The following is a 19,851-nucleotide window of genomic DNA, read 5'->3' as shown; positions in this document are numbered from 1 at the left end:
TTCCCTTCCTTCGAAAACTTATAAGCTTGTGGGGAGGCAGGCACGGCTGGGCTTGGCAAGGCGCTGTCTGCAGGGACTCCCTGAAATGATCTTGCTGGAAGTCACCTGGAAATTTCCGTAGACCTGGCAAGAGGAGGCAAGAGAAGAGTTAGGTATCTTGTTTCACGATCTGAACTAACCACGTTTTTTTTCCTGCATCGCTTTTGGTGATGAACATAAATTCATGTCCGTTCAGTCGATCCCACAAACCATGAGGGACGTCTGCTCTTTGCCCCGCACGTCGTAAGTTCAGAGCCGACTGAACGCGGGAATCGCTGCTCTGTGTTTTTCAGATCAAGCTTCTGCTCTGTGCGCTGGGGATCTGCCACAGAGAGAAGAAGTTTGTTCCTGGTGGTGGGAGAGTTGCCGCAGAGCAGAAATCCCATCACTCCCCTAGGGACACCGCCCTGGGGGGCATCTGTAACTGTGAGGGCCGCTGTCTGCAGCAAACGGCTAGCGTGGGGCTTCAGGGTTTCCTTCTCTGTTTCAGAATGACTTGGTGAATCTCTTCAGAAAGGCAGCGGCTGTGGAATGAGGAATTGAAATCTGGTGGCCGTTAAGGATCCAGGGCAGCCCCCTGCCCCAGAAGCATGGCCGGTCCCCCTCCTGGGGTGAGGGCTGCCCTTGCCTGCAGGACACGCAAGCCTTACTTTCCCACAGCTTTCCTGGGCGTCTTGTCACCGTGGGCTCCGTGGGCTGCTTCTGTGCTGTGTGTCTCACGTTCAAGCCCAGACCCCCTCCAAATCCCCTGGCTTCCGGTGGCGTTTGGAGGATGGGAGGCACAGCTGCATGGTGGGAGGGGGGGGACCACCGCTGCTTCCTCCCTATGGGGCTGGCTTCGCGGAAGGCCTCAGCCCCGGCCTGGCAGCCGTCTCTGGGTCCTGCATCTGCCCCCCTTATGCTTGGATCAGGAGGGAAACTGCTCCCCTACTTCGCAGGTGTATTCCTACACCCTGTCCACTAAGTCCTTCTGAAATCCCCCCAGGCGAATGTGGCATCTGCTTCCTGCCTGGACCTGACTGATACACATGACAACCTTGTAGTTAGACATTTTACTTTTTTTTTTTTTTTTTTTGCCGTACGCGGGCCTCTCACTGCTGTGGCCTCTCCCGCTGCGGAGCGCAGGCTCCGGACACGCAGGCTCAGCGGCCATGGCTCACGGGCCTAGCCGCTCCGCAGCATGTGGGATCCTCCCCGACCAGGGCACAAACCCGTGTCCCCCGCTTCGACAGGCGGACTCTCAACCACTGCACCACCAGGGAAGCCCAGACATGTTACATTTTAAAGTGTTGGAAAGGCATCACCTTTGGCAGATCAGATTGAGGATGAAGGAAGGGGGTGCTCCCCTGCTACCTACCCTCCCCCCAGCCATTGCTCTGTGTCCCCAGTCCCAGGCCCACATAGGGTCCTCTCTGACCATCTCTCCCCCTGACTCATCCTGACCCTAATCCTGCAAGTCCATGCAAGCACTAATTGCTGAGCATCCCACGACGGCCAGGCCCTTTGGCACCATCTGGGGACACGACAGTAAGCAGATCTGGCCCCTGGCTATGGGCTGCATGGGCAGGCGGAATCACACTTGACCAGGCCCCCATCCCCACGGGGCCCCAGTCCTCCTGCTGGCCCTGGTCAAGGCACTGTCCACTTGGAAACCCCGACTCCCACTCCTGGCTTTGACTTGGCCATCCTGCCTGACAGAGGGCCTTTCTCGGCCCAGCTCAGGAGTGAGAAGGCCGTGGCGGGGCTGCTCCTTCCTAGGCATACGGAGCTTCCGACCCACCTGTCCAGATTGCACTCCTCACCCCCATGAGTGGGGCTGGGATTGGACTCAACCCTCATTCTCTACCTTCCTGGGAACCTGGGCCACCCGGGCAGCCAGCAGCGGTCGTTCACCAGGCCCTGGCTCCCTGGCCTCTGTGACCAGTCCAAGCACACGCAGCGTCCCAGCAGCTCTGTCTCAGCGCTCAGCACCCGCCCACCTCCTCCCTCCCTGGATCCATAGTGTTCAGATGAATGTTAGAGTGTTCTGTTCTTCTGCACGCTCAGTACCCCAGCATAGTTCATCAATTCTCAGGTGTTTATTTTGTCATATTAACATCTGCGGAATCAGTTGCACCCGCAGCTTCATGGGGTGTCTTGGTTTATGCTTTAGCTTTCAGCCGTACCTAAAGCAATAGTGTCTCAGCATTGGTGCATCTGGAGCGCCATAGCTCGTGTGCTCTCTCAAACGCACATTCCCCAGACATCCTCCAGCTGTGAACCCTTTTCCAGACTCACACACGAGTCGTTTGACTTTGACTTTCTTTGATACTTTCACATCCTTTATCCATACGCCTAATGGCTTGTCATCCATTAGCTGTAAATTCTTTTGACAGAATGACACTTGTCACGACTGCTTTAACTGAATCGAGTTCATCGACCTTGTGTCGTGTCAAATTATTTTTGTTATTCCGCTCACTTTGGGTTTTCAACCTATTTCAGTTACTTTTTAGAAGGCCCGGCCTTTTGCTAAACGCTACTAATTTACTGAATAGCTTGAGCCACACGCTCAAACAGAGACGTGCCCTCACGTACAGATTTATACGTGCGTGCGTTGCATCCCCCACACAAATACGTGTGGGGAGAGAGAGACGAGGGGAGGCAGAGAGGCAAGTGTGGAGCCTGAGTGAAGGTGAGTGACGGAGAGACGGAGTCTCTGAAGGCGGTGGAGTCTCTGAAGGCAAACGCATCCTCACCGCTACTTGGGGTTACCACCAGGAACTGGGCTCAGGGACAGGTCTGAGTCCTGGTCCATTCCCAGATGTCTGCATCTGTCCCAGTCTGGGTCGTCCTGCCTTGTCTGCTCTCCCAACCCCACTTACCTGTGGCCCTGATGACTCCCACGTCAGTGCCAACCGTGCCGGAACAATAGGCACCTGACTTGAAGGTGGGCGAGTCAAGACGATCCAGCCTCGCCCAGCCCAGACCCCACCGACCTGGGTGGGCTTTCCAACGTGCACCCTATTTCCCTATTCTCCTTTCCCATGGGCGATGGGTCCCAGCAGCAGGCAGCCCCCGGAGGAGCAGTTGGGCCCCTGACCTCCAACTCCAAAGACAGCCCCTCCTCAACTCATTTCTAAATCACATGAATGTCATTGACCTGTTAGCTACTATGATAATGGGCGTGACGCATAGGCACTTAGTGATAGGACGTGGGGGGCGCTCTGCTCCTTCAAGGCCTGGGAAGCCCCACCCAGAGGGGGAGCCTCTTTGGGGCTCATCCCTGTACCCACCAGCAGCCTGATGTCCAGCTGCCGCCGGCTCACTGCGCTTCCCTAAAGCCCGACTACATCATTCTCCTCCACCTGGGGCTGCAACCTCGCTCAGCATCTTCTTGGCTGGATGAGGAACACCCGGCCTTACACTGTCCAGTTTTGCCATCTGTGCCGGGGGAGGGAGAAGTCCTCTGGGTTTCTGACTGGGCCAGTGGGGAGACAATGGTGCCGTACCTTGAGGTGGAACACCAAGGAGGTGTGGGGCAGGGGACTGGACAGGGAGGATGGACGGGATGTTGGGACATGTCGGGTTAGGAGCAGTAGGGTACAGCACTGATGAGACCCTAAGCCTCCTGCTTGCAGTTCTCCCATCCTACCCTGCTGCCTGATAGCCCGCCAGGGGGAATCACAGAGGTGGGGCCTTCATGTGGGCAGGGCTTCAGCAGGGGCAGGGCCTCAGTGGGCGGGGCTGGCTGCCGAGGGAGGAACTTGAGTTTCCTGCTGGAGACCTGGCCCCAGGGCATTTGAACAGTCCAGTAGAATTACCCTCCTGCTCTTCTGTCATCAACAACAGAGATACAAATCAGGGAAGATTTTCGTGCAGCCTCAACCATTTTCTGAGTTTTGACAAAACAGAATTATATCAAATGAAAAATATAAAAATAACAGCAAAACAATTGCTATAATAGATTTTCCCCGAGTTTAAAAATAAATGATCTTGGGGGTGGGGTAATAACTCCCCCCACCGAACACACACAAACATACACACAAGAGGTCTAGAAAAAATATTCTAAACTATTAAAAATAGGTCTCTTGGAGTTGTGGGACTACAGGTGATTTCTTTTGTTTTTTTTTTAATTCTGTGTTTAAATTGTTTTCCATAATGAAAATGCGTGACTTGGCAACATAATACTTTTAAAAATAAAAGTTTTTTTTAAACTGAAAGAAAAAAGTCTTTAAAACTGTCCTATCTGTGCCTTTTGCAGAGTGGCTCTTAGGGGCTGTGAGGGTGTGGGCGTCGCAGGCAGGCCCTGCGTAGGAGCCCAGGGCTTCTGATGGACTGTGGTCACTCTCGGCCTCGCTGGTCTCTGCAGGTGGCCTTTGGGGTTGGGTGATGTTCCAACCTGTTCAATGTGCTTCTGCTTGGGATTTGTCCTCAGGCATCCGAAGGCGTCCCCGTGAGGTTCTTCACCAAGCTGGACCAGCTTATCGAGTTTTACAAGAAGGAAAACATGGGCCTGGTAACCCACCTGCAGTATCCTGTGCCCCTGGAGGAGGACGACGCCTGCGACGAGCCAGAGGAGGAGACAGGTAGGAAGGGACGGAAGGGAAGGTGCCTCCGGGACCCCGCCTGCCATCTGAGTCCCACAGTGAAGTTCTGGGGTGTTTCTCTCACTTCAAGTGCTTGTAGATTGGGTGGGTCCGGTTATCAGGGGGGTGACATGGTTGTTAAAGACCAATTAGGAACACAGGCTCTGGGTTCAGACAGACCTGGGTCAAACTTCCTGCACCCCATATTCTCAGCTGTGTGACCGTAGGTGAATTACTTAACCTCTCTAAACCACAGACCTCTCTTAAAGAGACACGAAAAATAATATCTGCCTCTCAGGGTGTCATCAGAGGAGTCAGTGTAGATCCCAGCGCCTAGTACATAGTAAGCACACAATAAATGCAGCTAAAATCATTGTCGAAATAATTAGCTGAATTTTGCTGTGAAGAGAATGAGGAAGGAGATTGTTGCACCAAGCTGGAAGGATGAGAAAGGATGTTGCTTTATATCATCATTAAAAGAAAATAAAGTACAGCCCCTAAAAGGTATGTGAGAGTCAGTCCTACTGTTTAAACGGGAGGAACAGACTAATAGAGCGAGCGTCGGGCAGAGAGAGGCAGTGCAGCCGGGAGCTCCCCTTCTCTTCCCCTCAAGAGTTCATGTCCTGAAAGAAAGCCCTGACATACATAACTGAACCTCTGAACTGGTCAGGGCTCCTCCTAAGTCCCAGGGCTTGGAACCGAGACCCCCGGCGTCTCCCGTGAAGGACAGATTAGACCAGAGGTGTGGGGTCCCTGGCCTGACTCCGCCCATCCCTGGCTGCTGCCCGCCACGTGCTGGGCGTCCTTGCAACCACCTCCGTGAGCCACCCTTCCTCCCACCTGCCTGGAGACCCACCGTGAGCGATTGCACAGCTCATCGGCAGCCTCCTCTGAGAGTAAAGTCCAGTTCCTGGAGGAGACGAGGGCTAGGCAGAGTGTTTCAAAAGGAGCGCAGGTCTGCAGGGGTGAAGGGGACCCAGGCAGCCGTGTCCCTCGTTGCCTCCCTGGCCCAGTAAAAGGCGCCCTCAGCTGTGAAATAGGCAGAGCCGACATGTCCACGTGTGAGTCCAGGGTCACTCGCCAGTGCTGTGCCCGGGCCGTGCGTCCCCCAGCTGCCCCCAGGAGCCCAGGCTCGGCCTCGACACCGAGAAGCCATCATGCAGAAATGCCCTCTGCATTTCCCTCTCACCCCCCACGCCAGCTTTTCTGTCCCTCCGGGCACGGCCGTCTAAAGAAAGACCCCAACACTAGAAAAAGACCCCCCAAAAGATCCGGAAAGAGAAGCACAATCTCAGGACGGCTGGCTTCCCTTCCCAAAAAAGACCCACTGTCTGCTTGAACCCAGGCGTCTCCCACCCCCAGTCCAAGGGGTCGGATTTGGCTCAGGTCTTCTCAAGGTGATGCCAGTCCCCATGGGGCTCAAAACGGGATCATAACCCTTGAAAGAACCCCAAGCCAGGTGAGGAAGTGAAGGAACGGCTCATCCTTTAAAGAGAACGTCCCCGGGCAACTCTGTGTCCAGAGCCGTGGGGCAGCCACCCCGTGTGAAAAGACGCTCGGACAGGAGGTTGCAGACCCCAGGGGCTCAGGACCCTCACCCATTTGTGGTACGTGCAGGATGGAAGCTTTCAAGGTGAACAGGTGGGAGTCCCATCTCCCAGGCCAAGTCCAAGTCATTTGTTTCATATCTCAGTTCCCTGGGTGGAGGGAGCCCCTCACTTCCTTTCATTGTCTCTGGGGGTCTGGAGGGAGAGAGAAAGAAGGACAGAGGCTGGAAAGAAAGGGCAAAGAAAAGGGGGCCAGGGTGGGAGAGAGAGGGGCAGTGTGGCTGGACCTGCCTGCTCCCCGGCCCAGCTCCTCCCATGACGGGAGCCCAACCTCTGCTGGTCCAGGGCCCCTGCTCTGCCCCGAAGCCGGCCGTCCTGCTGAGCTTCTGGGGCTGCTGTCTCCAGCCGTCCGCGGCCAGCAGCCCTGTCCGGCGTGGCCATCGGACCCCAGCAGGTGTTTGCAGAGCTCCTCAAGGGGACAAACTCTGTGTTGGGCCCCGGGGCAGAGACCACCAAGACCAAGTCCCTGCCCTTGGCAGGCTCCCTGTCTAGCCCAGGAGTCAGCTGGCAAGGGAGTGGGGCCAGGAAGGGACAGTGCGGGCACAGACAGGTCTGTAGCTGGGCGCAGTGGCCTGGACCCCACGTGGCGGGTGGACAGGATCACCGCACAGAGGGCGGAGAGGGTGGGCCACGTGCCCCTCTCCGCAGGCGGTGATCCTGAGGGAGGGAGTGGTCAGCCCAGACGGCACTCCTGCTCTTGTCTTGGGTAGAAGGCGTCCTGTCTCCCCCCGAGCTGCCACCCAGAAACATCCATTTATCTGCCGGGCCATGTGAGGCCAAGGAGGTCCCTGTTTCCAACGATAATCCTCGAGCCACGGAGGTCAGCCGGCCAAGCCTCTCAGAGACGTTGTTCCAGCGCCTGCAGACCATGGACACCAGTGGGTGAGTCCCCACCTGGCAGGCCCCACGACACCCAGGTAGCTCACCCCGTGCTGTCTCCTGGAGATGCCGCTTCCACACTAGGACAGGTTGCTGTTGAGCCCACCGGCCTCCCGATGGTGGGTCTGAGGGAGCCCGGCTCGCGGGGCAGCTCTGGCTGCGCGGGCACTGGATGGCCCTGCTCAGGGGCTCCATGTCTACCAGGCCCTGTGGCATGTCAGGGGCTGGTTCTGGAAGGATGGATGGCTCTCTGCTGCAGACGGCATGGCCCTGCCCCAGGCTTCAGGGGCCTATGCTGGGGCTTGCTGGGAACTCACATGGCATCTTTTCCCGTCCCAAAGACTCCTCCCGCCATGCGGTCCACTGACTCAGATGGTCCCAGTGGAGGAGCTGCCTGCACTGCAGCCTGGACCTGCTCTGGGCCCCATGCAAAGGAGGCCAACTTCCGTGTCACCGGGAAATGGGTCAGAGCAACCGTTCCATGTGTGGTGTAGACTGTGAGGTCTACACCGCGTGCCACTCCTTTCTTTGTGGTGGAAGGAGTGAGGTGCAATCCTTTTAACACTTTGTTTCACCTGCCCTGATCCAGGGCTCTCAGGATCTGGCGCCGTATGTGGTACCAGACTAGTCCATGTTGATGAGGTCCTGCAGCCCCTTCGCCTCCCTCAGCAGGCCCAGGCTGGATGATGGGAGGTGGAGGTATGGCTGGGAGGGGCGTTGGTTATTTTGCAAATCAGAGGCCCTGACTTTAACACAGGCCAGGGGATGGCTTCCACAGGGAGGACGCTCCGTGAGGGGAACTGTGTCCCCAGCACCCAGCATGTCACCTGGCACGGAGTCGGCACTCCCTAGATCTGTGTTGAATGAATTAATTAGTACACAGCCATCTCCATGTGTTACAAATTGAAAAACACTTTTTGTTTCTTCATGAGATAAAGGCCTCCGAAGAATATCCTATTGGCAGGGCTAATGCAACATCTCCAGCTTGAAAGATTAATTTGAGACAGCCAGGGCTGCTCACCTACCATCTGATGTAGCCAGATACGAAGCAAAGGCCTGAAGGTACACACAGCCACCGGTTGCTAAGATATCTGGTGTTTCTATACTTCCTCCTTGACATTTCCTCTAATTTTTCTCCGGGCCCGCCGGGTTATATTCTCTGCACGCTCCTGGAATTCCTTGTGCTCTCCGGGCCCGCCGGGTTATATTCTCTGCACGCTCCTGGAATTCCTTGTGCTATTTCTCCAGAAGCTTAATATCCAGTGCTTTGAATATGTTGGGCCATTACCATGATTATCCTGATGTATGTATCCATATAACAAATGCTTATTAAAATAGTTCAGGCAGAGCCCGTTGTTTAGTTTCCTTGAGATTCTATTTCTCTCCAGGTTTAGGTGTTAAATGCAGGGCAGTCCTTGAGGAAATAGGCAAGGATGTTCAATGGTGCCACTGCCGCCCATCACCTCCTGACTCTCCCACGCGGTCTGTTGGCTACATCTCCTTGTCAGTCCCTCCTCTCTAGGGACAGGTCTTCTCTAGGGACTCAGGGCCCAGTGGGGCAGGACAAGGTGTCCAGCCAAGCCTCCCCTCAGCCTCCTGAGAGGGGACGGGGGCAGCTGAGGGGAAGCTGGTGTGGCTTCTCAGCTAACAAATGGCAATGGAACTTGCCTAAAGCTTCTGCTTGGAGATGGAGGTGTGTGGGTGGAGCACATTGGAGGGACCATAGTGCCTGCCCTCAGTTCTCTTCTGGGTCATGAAAAACTAAGCTTCTGCCTTGTGTTTGCAAGTTAATCTGTGTTGCTTGTAAAATAGCTTTGTACACAGAGGACTGCCTTTAGATTATTCTTAATTATAAGACAACCTGCACAGTCTCTTGTGCGAGTTAATTAGATCTAATCAGTTAGGTCATAGTTAAGAAAAGACTGCTGAGTAACATCAACCTTCTCTGATAAACAGAGTTTAACGTCTTTATGTCAACACTTTTCTACAACAAACATTTTAACAAATACCGCTTCCTAAAGCAAGTACTGATGGTCTCAAAGTTAAAGCCAATAGGCACGAGAACTGTTAAAGTACATATCTTCATGCTGTAGGAGAGATTTTTCCTTTTCAGCAAAACAGACTGAGGCAGAAACTGGATTTTTTTATGGTGTCAAGACTCAGAATAAGTATAGATTAAACTTAAATATTATGACAACTGGTACGTAAATAGTTGCTGACTTCTCAGGCTAAATAAGTCAAAATGGCTAATCTATGTCTTTTCGGTCTTTCATTGAACAGCTGTTGCTGTTCAGGAGCAACAGCCTTTCATTCTTTCAAGGATCCTAGAGAAGAAAATATCCTGTGACCTCTAGCTTCAACTTGTTGCAAGGCTGCAGCAAAGCTATTTGAGGCTTGTATGAATTTCTTCACACACGTAAATCAACATCCTTGAGCCTTCGTTTCCTTGTTTGTAAAATAGGAATAATAGTAATATCTGGCTCATAACGTTGATTTGTGGATTCGAGGGGAAAAAAGAGCATAAAGGGCTAAGCAGAGTGACTGGTATGTTACGCTCAGGACATACTTGCTGTAATTATAATGTTCATTATTATAGGAACAAAAGCTCAAAAGTTATCCAGGAAGAAATGCTGCTGGGTGATAGAATGTAGAGGTGCGATCAGACCTCGGGGGCAGCCCTGGCGCGACGCGGCCCGGGCTCTGCCTCTGCTGGGCCATCCTGTGCGAGGCGAGGGCAGGTCCTGCCTCGGGCCCATGTGCTTCATCCGTAATTGAGAGGGACTGGACCAGACCAGGAGCAAGGGCTGGGGGTGCAAAGGCCCGGCACCTAGGCTGCCAATACCATACCCCCAGCCCCATCACTCAGCAGAGACCTCCCCTCGGGGCCTCAGATGACTGGGAACCTCCCTGACACGGAGTTCCAGGTGGCCCTTGGCTGTGAACTTGGAGTTGGCCTGTGAGCTGTAGCCATTTGCCATCTCTGGACTAGAGCATCCCTCAGCCCTCACATCCGATCTTTAGGAATTGATGAAGCAGGAAAACAAGTCCTCTGTACATTTTCAAAGCTGTTCTGTCTCCTTTTCAAAGGATAAACATTTCCCATCCCCAGCCGGTATCACTTCCTTCCACCTATAATGTTCATTATTATATATTAATGTTCATTATTCCCAACCTCCACTCCTAATACTTTCCTTCACTCTTTATGCTCCAGCCTCACAGACTTTTTGTTCCTCGAGGCTGGCCTCATTCCCACCTCAGGACCTTTGTACTTGACATCCCGCTGCCAATAGCTGGATGGCTAGCTCCCTCTTGTCACTGAGGTCCCAGCTCTGTGACTGCCTCAGAGACGTCTCCTTGACCCCCAAAGGACACTAGCACCCTCCCACCCAACGTCTCTCTAGCACTTTTCCCTATTTTGTTTTGCCATGATGTTTACTAAAATTATCTTGTTTATTTACAGACTTAATCTACCGCTATACTTCCTTACTAAGACATCAGCTCCAACAAGGTCTAAAGAGCAGGGACTTTGTGCACTGTGTTTATTGCTGCATCCCAGCTCCCAGAATAGAGCTCAGGGCAGGCTCTCCATACATATTTGTTAAGTGAGTGAATGAATGAATGAATGGTTGAAGAGCTGTTCCAATCAAAGCAGTGGGTGGGCTTAGAGGCAGCCTCCCTTGGGGCCCTTTACTCTTGTCTGACCTGATCTCCACCCCTTCAGTAAGACCCAGGGAGCCTGTCCAGGTGTGCGAATGTTCTCCTGGGGCCGGTGTCTCAGCTGGAGACTCTGAGAATTCAGATTTCTTCTTCTGCCTGTTACTGCTGGTGTCTATCGTTTAGGAACCGAAGAAGCATGCTGTTATCTCTCCTTTTTTTTTTTTTTCAGGCTTCCAGAAGAGCATCTGAAAGCTATCCAAGATTATTTAAGCACTCAGCTCACCCTGGACTCTGATTTTGTGAAGTCGGGCTCCTGCAGTCTGCCTCATCTCAAGAAACTGACCGCGCTCCTCTGCAAGGAGCTCTATGGGTAATGGCTGCCGTGAGGTTGGGAGAGGGGGGACAGTGGGTGAGAGAACTAGCTCATTAGGGTGACCCCTGCTCTTAGCCCCGGTGTCCAGCTCCGGGTAATTGGGCTGTTGGTGGGGGCTTAGAAATCTGGTTGTTGGAGGTTTTGTTTTCATGGCATTTGAACTTGGTGGTTGTTGGCTTTTTTTTTTAAACGAAAGTTAATTCGAGGCCAGTTGCTATGGGAAGGGGTGGGCGGGAGTACACCGCCAGCCCTTCCACACTTGCTAAGGATCCAGAGGCTACGGCTTCTGCTGCCATTCGTCTTTCTTGCTGCAGCCGGCACATTTGATAAGCACGAAAGGGCACCAAGAGGAGATCAATTAAAATCAGCCTGTTTTCTACGTGGGTGGTGATGGCTCAAGATTGCCAGTGATGGCAGGTTTTTAAAGTGAGCCAATTCACCAAAACTTGAGTGTTCTGCTATTGAATTCACTGAAGGACCAATTGGTAAAAATTCCAGTTTCTTTTAGTGTTTTAATTTCATTATGTGCTTTCATTTCATTACCATTAAAATTAAGTTGAATTACATTTTAATTGTTAAAAGTGCAAACTTAAAGCTGATACACTCTCTGAAGAATTGACAAAAGGATTTTTTAAATGCTTGAAAAAATAGAAAATCACATTTAAAAGCATCTGAAAGAAATCACAGGGACCCCAAACAATCCCATGGCAAATGAAAGGTCAACATTTTGATTGGAAAAATAGCTTTTCATGTGGGTGAGGTTTTATCAGCCTATACTGTTCTGTGTTTTATTACATACACAGCAGTTTCAAAATTCTTTTGTCAGTTTCTCTGGCGCCATATCTATCTTAGCTTAGTTTCTATGCAAACAAGAATCTTTCATCAGCAGTAATCAAATTGAACTTTCCTTCTAAAGGCTCTTAAAAAGCACAATCCGTACATTTGGTAAAGTTAACGAATAATTTCTTTGACAAATTGAGCCCTCATCAAATTGGCCAGTCAGGTTTACTTTCAAGGAATTGGCTTTCGACTGACGCAGTTTCAGCCAATTGGACCCAGAGCCGTCATTTTTAAAGATTTCCACAGAGAGTTATTGCTCCATGTGATGCTGTTGTTATAAATCATTCATCACTAGGAAAAACACACACACACGGCACTTCCTTTTCAAGAAACACAATTTCATCATGACTGGTAGCGAGCTTTTATTTCTGCGCCAGTGGAAATCCTGTTCTTTGCTGCTTCCTTGTCCAGAGGAGATCTAGCTTTAAGTCTCTCCACAAGTTTCACCCAGTACACTCAGCACATTTCCCCAACACTGCTTTGCTACCTGGACTTTCCTAGAATCTGGGTCACCTCATCCTTATGGTGACAGCAGCTTCCTCAACATAGCTAGTTCTCTAGTTTTCCACAGGCCTTTAGTTACTGAACAGTTAACTTCGAGTTAGAAGTAGAGAGACCGCGTGATGTTCTAAATGCCCCCCAACATTTGTTTGTCTTCACTTCATAGGCAAAGTGATAGTCAGGCTTGAAGACGCGGTTAGGGATGGACTTTTAGAAAATCTTAGGAAAAAATTATGTTTTCCATCCCCCTGCAAACCCTGCAGGTGTTGTTCCATGAAACTAACTATAAACTAGTAGATTTCAAACTGCTTTGATTGGAACAGCTCTTCATTCATTCATTCATTCATTCACTCACTTAACAAATATGTATGGAGAGCCTGCCCTGAGCTCTATTCTGGGAGCTGGGATGCAGCAATAAACACAGTGCACAAAGTCCCTGCTCTTTAGACCTTGTTGGAGCTGATGTCTTAGTAAGGAAGTATAGCGGTAGATTAAGTCTGTAAATAAACAAGATAATTTTAGTAAACATCATGGCAAAATAGGGAAAAGTGCTAGAGAGACGTTGGGTGGGAGGGTGCTAGTGTCCTTTGGGGGTCAAGGAGACGTCTCTGAGGCAGTCACAGAGCTGGGACCTCAGTGACAAGAGGGAGCTAGCCATCCAGCTATTGGCAGCGGGATGTCAAGTACAAAGGTCCTGAGGTGGGAATGAGGCCAGCCTCGAGGAACAAAAAGTCTGTGAGGCTGGAGCATAAAGAGTGAAGGAAAGTGTTAGGAGTGGAGGTTGGGAAGAGTCAGGTGTAGGGTGGTCATAGTTAGCAAATAAAAACACAGGATGGCCAGTTAAGTCTGAACTTTAGATGAACAGCAAATACTTTTTTAGCATAAGTATATACCGTGCAATATTGGGATATACTTGCACTAGTAGATTATCCATTGTTTATCTGAAACTCTAATTTAACTGGGTGTCCTGTGTTCTACCTGGCAACGCTAGCAGGAGCCACATCACACAGGACTCCCAAGGCCTGGTAGAGATTTTCAGGATTGTGCCATAATCTGAGTCAGGGCGGTGGAGACTGGGTCTTAGGAGGCAGACCCAAAGCAGCAGGCAGTTGGGAGCTACTATATTTGTGACCTGATGGTGGCCCACGAGAAGGGAAGCAAGAGGAGGCAGGGATTTGTATCTGCTTTGCATCCTGCTGAGTCCTGGGTTTCGACAGTGCCTGGCACACAGGAAGAGCTGATAGATATTAGCTCGATGACCCAAGGCTTGGGAGCATGTGGGTGCTGAGAGCTGGTGTGACCCGGGGCGTGTGTGGATGGTGGAGCTGGCAGATGGATGTAGGGTGGGGGGAAGACGAATCGAGGGTGACCCTTGGGTTTTTGGTGCGAGCAGCTGAGTGGTGGATGATGCCAGTTACTTAGATGGGGAAAGTCAAAGAGGAGGGGGTGGAGGAGGGGCATCTTTCTCTGAGCTACCATTGGCTTGAGGCACTATTAGACATCCTGGGAGTTGAGCCACCAACCAAGGATTTAGTTCTAGAAGTTAGAGCCCAGGAAACGTCAGGGGTAAGGGTATATGTCTGGGAGTCATCAGCATGCGTTGGCACTTGAAGCTGGGAGATGAGTGGGGTAAGGTCACCACAGAGGGGAGTGCAGATGGAGGGGAAAGGGGGCCCAGGGTAGACGTTGAGAGGTGGGGTGGAGGAGAAGGAACTGGAACGGGGTGCTGAAGATGGTGCCAATGGTGGCCAGTTTTCTCCACTCAGACCACTTGGCCCAACACAAACGCTGGGGTGAGGATGGGAAAGTCACAGAGAACTGAGTGAGAAACAGTGCAAGAGCCTCCTCTGCAAAAATGTCATTACAATGTCAGTACCTGTGTCTGAAAGAAGGAACTTCCGCAGCACAAAGGTTCGAGGAAGATTTGTAACCCTAAGTTAGATTATCTAGAACCAGACAGAAACTTTTCCAGAGAAAGAGAATAAAGAATTAAGTCTCCAGAGTCTGGAAATACTTGATACCCCATGAAGTGGAGAAATGAGGAGGATTGTAAGTAGAAATTTAAAATAAAATGTCTAAGTGTCGGAGAGGTTATTGTATCAATTAAGTGAGAGCAGGGTAAGGATTTTGATAAAGAAACCAACCAACCAAAACAAAAATACCATCATTATAACTGCTTCATTGGAGGCCATAAAATGAACCCATAGTTTTCAAATCAAACTTGAAAATCAAATCACAAAACAGAGCAGAGTGTCAGGGAAGTATATATAAAAAACATGAGAGGGCTTCCCTGGTGGCGCAGGGGTTGAGAGTCTGCCTGCCGATACAGGGGACGAGGGTTCGTGCCCCGGTCCGGGAGGATCCCACATGCCACGGAAGGGCTGGGCCCGTGAGCCATGGCCGCTGAGCCTGCGCGTCCGGAGCCTGTGCTCCGCAACGGGAGAGGCCACAACAGTGAGAGGCCCGCGTACCGCAAAAAAAAGAAAAAAAACATGAGAGGACTAAATAAGCATATGCCAAGAATGTGTGATTAAAAATCAATAGTCTTTGGAAAGAGGGCATAGAGATTCAACTTATAGCTGGTAGGGTGGGCTCTCCAAGAAGTGGGGAAAAAATGATGTGTAATTGATGACTAAATATATAAAAGAAAAAAAATGTTTCCAGGTTTATAAAGGAGCTAAATCCAGGTATTGAGAAGCCTCATAAAGACCCAATGACAGAACTACCAAACAGCAGCACCAAAACCTCTTCTTATAATCTTCTAAACCACAAGGGAAGATGCGCTCGGAAAGTAAATAACTAGGAACAGCACCATTAGTTTTACAAATTACAATACTTACTATTATTCATACTCCTTGATGATATAATAAAAATTCTGAAGCAGTATCTCCAAGGAGAAAACTACTGACTTCTCCTTGGGATTAACTCAACCTAGATATCATTCAAGAGCCAAAGGAGTCTTTGCAGATTTAAAAAATTGGTGAAAATGTACTAATCACAAGGCTTCACTTCAAAACGTTTCCAAGAATCTTTTTCCAGAAATTTTAGAGTGCTGGTAATCCTAAAAATAAGAACCCAACAGCCTACTGAGCAGCTGGATATGAATACACCCAAAACAAAAGTGTTCTTTCTGTGTTCCCAGAACACAGTATGATGAAAATAGAAATAAGTAACAAACTAGCCACAACTACCCAGCCATCTGGCCTTTCTTGATCATCTCCAATCACCGCTGAATTAAAGAAGACACTTGACACAACAATAGCCTATGTGGGATAGGTTTGGAAACGCGGGGTAATCAAGCCTCTGTATATCAGAACTCTAGATGATGCAGCCAAAGCACTACTTGGAGGAAAAGCCATAGCTTTAAATGCTCTGTTATGGAAAGGGAGGCGTAGAACAATAAGTCAAGCATACAGACTTAATCCAGGCTCTCAGTCTCCTGAAGGCATCATGGGTCATACCCCGATTGCCTTGATATTTCCATGGTCACGCAAAGTACTGGAAACAGTAATGTATTCAATATTCGTGAACAAAGATTGAATGTGTGCCAACTACGAGCCTCGCACTGCTCCAGGGGCTAGAGATACAGCAGTGAACAAAACAGAGTCTTTAAGAAATCTCTGTTAAGCGAATGAACAATAACAACAACCGGAAAGGAAAAGAGCAGGGGGAAGATAGTTAAAAACAGAAATAAATTAAGAAAAAGTCAATTAAGGAAATTTTAAAAATTAGAAATGTAGGAGATTTAATAATTTGCATTAAAGATTTCCAAATCAATAAAGAGTACAGTGTACCATTACGTGGCTACAAACCTTCAAATTATAATTAAATGAAACAAATATTTTATGTGAAATATGAAAGGTAAAAATTACCATGTATACCCTCTTTGAACTTTCAAGGAATAATAACCATGATTTATAAATTATTCGGGAATGACAAAAATCACCTAATTCAATATTCAAGAAAAGTATAATTCAAATCTGAAAACCTAATCAAGATAATAGCCTGAAATAAACTATATCCAGTTTCATTTATTAATATAAATGTATAATATTTCAGTAATATTCTAGCAAATATAATTTAAGTGATATGAAAAATGTAGGTTTTATCTAAGAAATCACTGTAAGCGTGAGTCAATATAAAGAAAACACTAATTTAGCAGGAGATTAGAGATAAGGGAATCATTTGCATAGATGTACTAATAGACCTGATAAAAGTCATTTCTAATTTTTAAAAATCATTTTTTAAAAAGGACTAGAAGTATCCCTCCTTAATAATACAATATGTGTCAATGTAAAACCAATTACACTTAACAGGGAAACGTTAAAATCATCCCATTAAACATTTTAATAAAAGAAAAAGAGATGCCCATCATCACCTGATTATTTAATACTGTATGAGAAATTTTTGCTAAAGCAAAGAGAAAAAGAAGCAAAAAAATCAGAGAAGAAAAAATTAAGAAAACAACAAAGTATCAGAATGTTCCTTCTGAGTCTGGAGTTCCTGGTTAGGAGACGCTGGATGTGCTAGCTGGAAACTGAATGGGAATCTTGGGGAAATTAACCATCTCTCTGAGACCAAGGTGGGAGGAGCCTCTCCTTCTGGGAGGGCTCCCTCAGGGGGCCGAGGCCCCTTCTGGGCTGTGTCTGGGGTCTGACCTGCCTGAGGACTGCAGCCCTCCCTGTCTTTGCTCCCCGTCTTCCCTTGAGCTGGCGACCTGAAGCTGAGACAAGCTTCCCAGGGACCCTGCTGATGGTAACTTCCCGGGACAAATCCTTTCTGTATGATAAGACCAGTTCGTAAGTCTTCCCACTCAAGTCCCTATGTGTCGTTGGTCATTCTGACCCTAACCAACCCCTCCAGACACATCTGAGAGCCAGATTTCTCAAAATTTTACCAGGGTTAGAAATACAGAGATAACAGCATTATTCTTAGAAAAATCCTAAAGATTCAGTTTGTGATATGTACTTGTGTTTTTAAAATAACAGTTTTAAAAAGGAGAACAATGAGGGAGATCTATTTGATGGTAAAGCATGTTCTGAATTAGTGCTTTAGAATTTCTTTTTTTTTTTTTTTTGGCCTAGAATTCTTTTATGAAATGACAGTTTAAACAGAATACCACTATGTTAACAGAGTAGCGCAGTCGGAGGTGGGAAAGAAACTGAGAACCCTGTCTGCCTGGCACTTCCCTCCCCCTCCCCAGGCCAGTTACCTCCCCCCACCCCATCCTTGGCCCCCAGAGGCATCCCAAGGGTGGCCAATCAAAGCCAGTAGGCTACAACACCATCCTTGCAATGGTGAGATGTGTCAATCTATGAACATGACATTGCCTAGTACATATGAGGCACTCCAGAGTTTTCGCTGAATGAATGATATGAACTGAAAATAAATCCTATCATATTTAAGATGAGCTTGTGCAATGATCTAGCCCAAAAGAACTGTGGAAAAAAGAGTAAGTGCAGTTGAGTGAAAATGAATAGCAACATGGAAAAAGGTGAACTTATTTCCACCACATTTTTTTTTTAATTCCAGATGAAGTAAGGAACTAAAAAGATATAACAACAACCCCCCAAAACCCTGTTTATAACATAACTTTTAAGAGTGAGAAACCAATTTAAAGTGAGCTACTAATTGCTCACGAGTAAATGCTGATAAATTTTTAACTAAGGTAAGCAAAAAAATTTCCAAGGAAAAGGTGAAAAATAGAGCAATAAAAAACTATAAAGCACTTTATAATGAAATCCAGCCTACCTAGGGTGAAAACAACAGAATGGGGGGAAAAAAAAACTTACAACACCTAGATTAAATAAAAAGCAAAGCAATAAGTAGGAGTTTATACCAATGTATAAAAATACCAGCAAAATTCCCAACAGAAGACCAACAATGGACATGAACAGTTTATAGGAAGAGAAATACAATAGAAACCAACCAGATAGAAAAATACTTAGACATTAAAGATATGCAAATCAATTCATCAGTATTAAAATGCACTGTTACGCCCACTAAAAGAGAGAGAGAGGAGAATAACAGAATTCAGACAGCACAAAGGATGAGCAGGCTGGAACAGTGGCCAAGGCCACCGTCACTCAAAGGCTTAACGATGATATTGATCAAGAGCCATAATCTCTGGTTATCTTAAGACTGTAATTGAAAATAAGTAAAGAAGAGCTATATGAACAAAGCTGTTCACAGCAGGCTTTATTTATAATCACCAAGATCTCAAAATTACCCAAATATCTAGCAATTGATTTTGGTACATTTAATTGATAGAATATTTTGAAACCACTAGGAATGTTGAATGTGTAAAAACATGAAGTTTTTGATGAAATAATAGATGAAAAATAGAACTCAAGATTGTCTGCCCACCCTGCCCAAAACAATGGGAAAATAGAAAAAGATGAGAAGGGAACGAAGGATCAATAAAGCCCTGGTACTGGAATTGTCAGCGTACTAGACAATGACAGATCTCTCTGGGCATCCACCTTAGCTGCTCAGAGGAGATGTGAACCAGAAAGCACAGACTGCTCGCACGCGAAGCCCCTGGGGCATCAAATTAAAATGCAGATTCCAGACCAAGTCAGGTTGGGGCCCAGACATTTGCGTTTTTAACACTCGATGAGGGTGTAATTCTTACAAACGCTAAAGTTTGGGAACCATGGACAACTACATTATTTCTAAGTAGTTTTGTGATTCTAGATTCAAATTTTCTACAGGCTTCGTAGTTGAGTGTGGCTAAACAAAGGTGAATCAGGTTTACGCATCACGGCTCCAGTTTTGTCCTGGTCAGGACGGAAGGGGTGGGGGGTTCTCAGGAGATGGACCAGTACCGGCAGGCCTGGATCTTTGCCCGGGCTTGTCCTTCTGGGGAGGATCCCTGCCTTTGCCAGAGTGGGTGTGACCACGCAGCATCTCCAGCTGGAGCCTGTGTGTGTGATGCCTCACTGGGTCCTCACTAATCCTTGAACTTCACCCTGTCCCCTACCCCCAGCGAAGTCACCCGGACCCTCCCTACCCTGGAATCTCTGCAGAGACTGTTTGACCAGCAGCTCTCCCCCAGCCTGCGTCCACGGCCTCAGGTAAAGACTTTGGGATTGGACAGATGAGATTGATAAAACCAGTGGGGCAGGGGTGGGGGCTCAGATGGGGCATGGGGAGAAGAGGTAACCAATGTCCCGAGGGCTCAGAAGGAAGCACTGCCTTTGTTGGACCCCCAGAGTATAAGGGGGCCGGGGAGCCTCAGCACCCTGACCTCCCGCCCCCGCTGGATTTTGATTTGAGGAATAAAGATTTCAAATTATGCAACCGCCAGCAGAACTCCTTATTAGTGCTGAATAAGGAGGCAAGGCAGGACCTTTTCCCACCATTTCTCATCAGAAACTGAAAAAAACAT

At 48.6% G+C, this 19,851-nt stretch overlaps 1 protein-coding gene across 2 annotated transcripts in view; it reads left to right on the top strand.

The window, feature by feature from the left end:
* Positions 1 to 19,851, top strand: part of INPP5D (inositol polyphosphate-5-phosphatase D) — a 132,276-nt gene that overhangs the window by 58,928 nt on the left and 53,497 nt on the right. For both annotated transcript variants that reach the window (XM_073807099.1, XM_033859532.2), the window contains exons 3-6: positions 4,454 to 4,604; positions 6,922 to 7,093; positions 10,977 to 11,117; positions 19,450 to 19,537. In XM_073807099.1, coding sequence (XP_073663200.1) covers positions 4,454 to 4,604; positions 6,922 to 7,093; positions 10,977 to 11,117; positions 19,450 to 19,537 — 552 coding nt within the window. The remainder of the gene's footprint in view (positions 1 to 4,453; positions 4,605 to 6,921; positions 7,094 to 10,976; positions 11,118 to 19,449; positions 19,538 to 19,851) is intronic.

The sequence above is a fragment of the Tursiops truncatus genome, chromosome 7 (genome assembly GCF_011762595.2).
Source record: "Tursiops truncatus isolate mTurTru1 chromosome 7, mTurTru1.mat.Y, whole genome shotgun sequence".
Taxonomy (NCBI): domain Eukaryota; kingdom Metazoa; phylum Chordata; class Mammalia; order Artiodactyla; family Delphinidae; genus Tursiops; species Tursiops truncatus.
This window is presented reverse-complemented; position numbering and strand designations above follow the sequence as displayed.